This window comes from Berghia stephanieae, chromosome 7 (genome assembly GCF_034508935.2).
Source record: "Berghia stephanieae isolate SIO BIC M18660-M18661 chromosome 7, UCSD_Bste_1.3, whole genome shotgun sequence".
NCBI lineage: Eukaryota > Metazoa > Mollusca > Gastropoda > Nudibranchia > Aeolidiidae > Berghia > Berghia stephanieae.
In genome coordinates this window covers 59,647,386-59,653,559 of record NC_088366.1, presented here as the reverse complement: position 1 = coordinate 59,653,559, position 6,174 = coordinate 59,647,386, and the positions used below count along the sequence as shown (strand labels likewise).

Sequence of the window (6,174 nt, the reverse complement as noted above, 5' to 3'; positions counted from 1 at the left end):
AAAACAACAAAACAAAACAAAAAACAAAAACAAAAACAAAAACAAAAGAAAGCAAAAAATAAAACGAACCAAACAACTATGGTTCAGTATTTAGCTGTTATTTTTCCTCAAAGAATAAGAATAAGAAAAAAAAAGAGCATTGATTATTTGATGATTTTGATCACAAGAAAATAAGACAGATTTGACAGTGATCGAAAAGTTATTTAATGAAATCATTGAAAGAAAGCGATGTAGTAAAAACAAAAGCATCATTAAATATTCCAGGTTAAGAAATAGATATTTTTATGCAATATTCTTAAATAAATCTCTTTTAAATATCTTAAGCACAAGAATGTAAAATAAAAAAGCACATTGTATCAAGTTTAAGTCATCAAATTTGAGAGTATTCCAAATCTATCATTACATAAAAAGCTGACGTGTAGAAAATATCAAAATTTACGAGTAATAATGTGATCCATATTATTATAATAGATATTATGTGTAAGCTGGGCAGTGAAAAGTTGGATCAAAATGACTGACCAGATGGCAATGTCTTGATAACCTAATTGCTTTCTTTTTCACTGAATTCAAGACTAAAATCACGCAGAAGACAAAAATCCCACCAAATTTCGCCGTTAACCCTCTCCTTACCAGTCATTTTCATAATTTTCCCCAAAACTTCACACCCACCCAACACAAAACCAGACATTTCTTACTCAAACAGAAAAGCAACAAGCACATTCTATACATAATATTGTTCGCCAATATGAGCTCTATTACAGAATGTCAAGTTTTTTATAGTTATAGAAAAAAAGAAATGAAATCTGGACGAGAAAATCGACGGTTGCATCGTAACAAACGTGACGATTTTCCAGTAGGTGGTAAGGAGAGGGCTAAGTGCCATATTTAGTGTAACATTACTGATTCTATATTTTTAACTCTCTCCTTACCTACCATATTCATGATTTTTCCAAAAATATTATACCTTCCCAACACAGAACTCGCCTTTTTACACTTAAATTCATTACAAATATGTACATATCTACTAGATATGCATATTTTTATGCAGCATAGCAAGCTTTATAAAACAACGATTTTTCATAAAATGTTGTAATGTACAAAACAAATCTGATTGAGAAACATGTTCATTGTATCGTAACAAATGTGACGATTTTCCTGTAGTTGGTAAGGAGAGGGTTAAATTACAAAAGCGGATTTAAAAAAATAGAATAATAGGTTGTCTCTTTTCACAGAATTTTGAATTAGGTTTGAGGGTTTCAGTTGAACTACAATCAATCACTTTATGCTGATATTATCAACATTAATCAAAATAAAACTTTTAAAAATGTGAATAAATTAAAGAATGGAACAAATAAAGATGAAAACAGGTTCAAAATCAACAAAAAAGTTAAATCACCAACTAACCATTTACTAAACAATAGATACTAGTAGTACTGCTAATAATACTAATAACAATTAAACTACTACTACTACTACTACTACTACTACTACTACTACTACTACTACTACTACTACTACTACTACTACTACTACTACTACTACTACTACTAACTACTACACTACTACTACTACTACTACTACTACTACTACTACTACTACTACTACTACTACTACTACTACTACTACTACTACTACCACTACTACTACTACTACTACCACTACTACTACTACTACTACTACTACTACTACTACTACTAACTACTACTACTACTACTACCACTACTATTACTACTACTACTACTACTACTACTACTACTACTACTACTACTACTACTACTACTACTACTACTACTAATAATAATAATAATAATAATAATAATAATAATAATAATAATAATAATAATAATAAGCGGCCACTTCCGTGTTCATCTGATAGAAAGATATGCAAGGTAATTCAGCTATTCATTTCCAAGGCAGGAGGGTGATCATTAGTAAAAGTGACCTAACCAGCGTGGGGTGTGTTGAAGCCGCCAAATCATGAAATTATGTGCACGTTTTTTAAAAGAGTGTCAACACTGAGATATGTTATTCTGAAATGGTGATCGTGATATTTTATATACAAATATCGAAAACATATAAAAACTAACCACCAATTCCATCTGGGGTTTAGGGAGGTGTTGAATTGTGTGGGGGGAGGGTTGCGGGTTGTGGGGTGTGGGGTGTGGGGAGTGAAGGGAAAAACATATATAATGTGGATGGGGAAAAGATATTTACTTTCAAAAAGTGCATACAATAGTATTCTCCAACCACGAGTTTGATATATTATATTATTGGAACTTAAATATAAACCCAAGAGGTCAGGCTACTGCGTTTGATTTTAAAGAAAAGTTGATGACAGAATTAAGAATAAACTCGAACCATAAACAAGAAGATTGGAATCTAACATGTCAAAAAACAAACAAAAACAAAAAGTTAAACCAAAAACAAAAAATACACAAGAAGCAGACATTAAAAAAACAAATAACAAAAAAAAAAAAAAAAAAAAACCCAAACAAAACAAAACAAAACAAACAAAACAGACAAATAAAAAAGAAGAAAATAACAACAAAAAATCAACAACTCAAAAAACAATCGAACAAAAATCAAAACAAAAGAAAAACAAACAAAACAAACAACAACAACAAAAAATATTTGTTCCTATAGATACTGCAAAATTTAAGGAGTAAAAAAAAAAAAGATTAAACTCTAGATTGTGGAATGTAAGTGGTTGGAAAACACTACTTGTGCAATGCTATAAATTGTATCGGTGATGGATGATGAGCTGGGCGTGGAGCACTGTGGTTGAAACTGTTAAATGACCAATGAACCATGATGGTGGCTAAAGCAACCATATCACCAAGAAATAAATTATGGTTCTCCTTCTCTCTTCTTCTTCTTCTTCTTCTTCTTCTTCTTCTTCTTCTTCTTCTTCTTCTTCTTCTCCTCTCCTCCTCCTCCTCCTCCTCCTCCTCCTCTTCTTCTTCTTCTTCTTCTTCTTCTTCTTCTTGTGGATGTTGTGAAGCTACAGTGGAAACCTCCAATATGATGGAATATTACTCCACAGTTTATAGGTGATTACATTGTAAACTTGTAAATAGTTTGTAACCTGTAATACGTTGTGTTCTGAATACCTAAATGATTCCTCATAATTACTTTAACTATTATTATTGTAATTTGCTCCCTTTGATTGTAAAACTCAATAAATTAATGATTCCCCAATAATTACAAACTATTATGATTGTAATTCTCTTCGTTTCTATGGTAAGATGGTCTTAACTACAAGCAGGTTTACAGGCACATCTGCATAGCTTTCTCAACTATACAACAGAAAACAAGGCTGCACAAATAAACTCACTACACACTTGTATGCTTAAAAACTAAAACTAAAACCAAAATAATACGTCTCGTATAGAATTTTATTTTGTCTAACAGTAAAATAACAAACTAACAAAAAAATAAATGACGGCATGATAAAAGGTTCCTGTCTCAATATGTGACCCATCGTCTCAAAACGGTATTATGTCGGAACGAACCAGATGCTTAAAAGCCGAAGTAAATGTTAAACTGGTCAAAAATATAAATTGTTGGCATTAGCACCTTAAAATATGGTTGTCATTCTCCTCAATAAATCATATAAACTCAACACACGTCTGATATTTCTGGCTATAAATTCAATTTTCAACATCTTAACCAACCCGACTTAATACCGTTTTGAGGCGAAGGGTCACCTATATCTAACTTTTCTTTTAGGTGAGCAAATCCGTAAAGAGGACGAATATTAAAACTATCCTTAAACGTTCAATTATTATCCTTAACTGTGGTCACATTCAAAACGAGAGTAACAACTCTACTGCATCATCTCTGCTAAGTCGCAGAGAACGAGTCAAGCTAACAAGTGTATCGTTTTGAGAAAAGCAGACACGAGCATCTAATTTGACACATTATTTTTTAAATTTTTTTTTTTGAGACACATAAAATGAATTTATTATTTGAGCAACTCGATACGAGACGTATTACTATTGACAATATTGATGAGAGGATGATAAATTTGGAATTGAGAGCAAAGATATATTAAAAAGATATAAAGAGAGAAGTTGTAAAGGTACGCCATACCCTCGGTAACTTCCGCTTCTCGTTGAATGTCGAAGATGTAGCGCTGTACAATTCTTTGCATGGTTTGCTGGCAAATTAAAAAAAATACAATGGAGAGATGTGATTGATAAGTATGCAAATGGCATAGATTATCTAACGTTTGTAAACCAATCTTTTCATTTTCCACTCTTCATCTAGTTTCTCCTCCTTCTCCTCCACCACCACCATCACCTCCAACTGCTGCTGCTACCGCTACTGCCACTACTACTACTACTACTACTACTACTACTACTACTACTACTACTACTACTACTACTACTACTACTACTACTACTACTACTACTACTACTACTACTACTTTTTCTTTTTCTACTGCTACTTCTTTCTTCAATTACAACAATGAGGCCAAAACAATTTGGAGTACTATATTATGCCTTTTCCGCCACGACATCATAAGATATCGTCGCCGAGGCATTCCACGAAGGAATATAGATAACTCATCAAACAAGATGTCTGATGTCAACAGGAATCACCCATGTTGTCCAGGTGAGAAAATTGGGGTGTTAATAATCTTGCTCAAGGAAAAAAAAACGAAAGTGCCTGAAGTAATTAGAGTATTAGACCTGCAAGCAGTCTTTTGCTACGGGAACCACCTGAGCGAACCAGAAGCAGAGGCAGGCAGAATAAAACCTACATTGACTGTCTGCTAGATGACACAGGAATGGACAACACCCGGGAGCTGCGTACGCTTATGGAGGACAGGACAGAATGGCGAAGACTTGTGGCTCATGTTGGGCGCCCCAAGGGGCGGTCTAAGTAAGTAAGTAAGTAAGTACACCTGCAAAAAATCACACGTCGTCTCAACTCAATTCAACGGAATATTATTAAAGGATTTACCTGGTAAGTAAGATTTTCTTCCTCATTCTCCACGTTGACAATAGCAGGTCGTTTTGAGGGCGTGGCTCTGGTTGGAGTGCCTTCAAATCCTGCGTTGACACGCCCATTTGCCTCATACAACTCTACGGCGGAAATGTCGTCACTAGGATGAGCGCTCTTCAATTGGAGCAATGTATATTTAAAAAAATGAGAATGTATTAACTTTATTTCAGTTTTATCATTAGGCCTAACAAGGAAAATTATCAATGCTAGTTAGATATTCCCTTTTATTCGTTTTTTTAATATTAAAATGGAACATCGACCATAGATGCTGACTTGTGACGGTCTCTGGACGCCTTTCTTAACGTCTTCCAAAATATCTCATACATAAATAGTCTTCACTGTCCACGGTAGGCTACGACGGGAGGAATGCTTTATATATATATATATATATATATATATATATATATATATATATATATATATAAAACCAGAGTGACTGAGTCTGTGACTGAGTCTTACATGTTCTGTGTTGCTATAAAACCTTGTTTAGCACTGGGATCACAATACGCTTCAACAGTCTTAACGTCACTTCCCTCGTAATGACGCATTGTAACTTAGTAACTGGGTCTAAACTATCGGAACAATGGCGGACGCCATTATGAAATATTTCTCCGACGAGCATAAAAACGTATCCAGAGGGAAAAAAAATTAAAAATCTGATCATGTTTTGACTTTTACACATTCTGATCACAAGACATATGAAAAGTTCTAGCCAGCATGAAGAATAAAACGTACCGATTTTCTTTCTTTAGAACCACGATGGCCGCCTTTGCTGGGCGACGTGACATCAGACTATTGAATCCAATTGGTAAAAGATATTGCTCTACATACCCCCCCACCCACTTGAAATACATGCAAAATATAATCTTCTCATCATCTCACTTTGCTATTAATAACTATTAACTATAAAACTATTATTTATTTACTACTCACCCCTCCGCCCTCGAGAGAAGCTTGTTTTCTCACAGGAGAGTTCTTGATATTGGGCACACCGTTGTCTAATGCTTGTGGCCGTCCACGGCGTGGGGGCATCGCTGGCGGCTCTTCAAAATCATCCAAAGCTTCTGCAAAACAAGATATTATGGTTTGCGGTAAGCGGAGGAATGCAAATACAATTAATTAGGAATATTTGAACATTTAAAATGCGCATTCCCAAGTATTCGT

The 6,174-nt window shown here is 34.2% G+C and overlaps 1 protein-coding gene across 1 annotated transcript in view; it reads right to left on the bottom strand.

The window, feature by feature from the left end:
• Positions 1-6,174, bottom strand: part of LOC144976598 (short transient receptor potential channel 7-like) — a 203,480-nt gene that overhangs the window by 6,359 nt on the left and 190,947 nt on the right. Inside the window, exons 20-22 of the mRNA XM_078920893.1 lie at positions 5,944-6,074; positions 4,969-5,124; positions 4,093-4,159 (exon numbers count right to left, since the gene is read on the bottom strand). Of these exons, the coding sequence (XP_078777019.1) occupies positions 4,093-4,159; positions 4,969-5,124; positions 5,944-6,074 (354 nt within the window). The remainder of the gene's footprint in view (positions 1-4,092; positions 4,160-4,968; positions 5,125-5,943; positions 6,075-6,174) is intronic.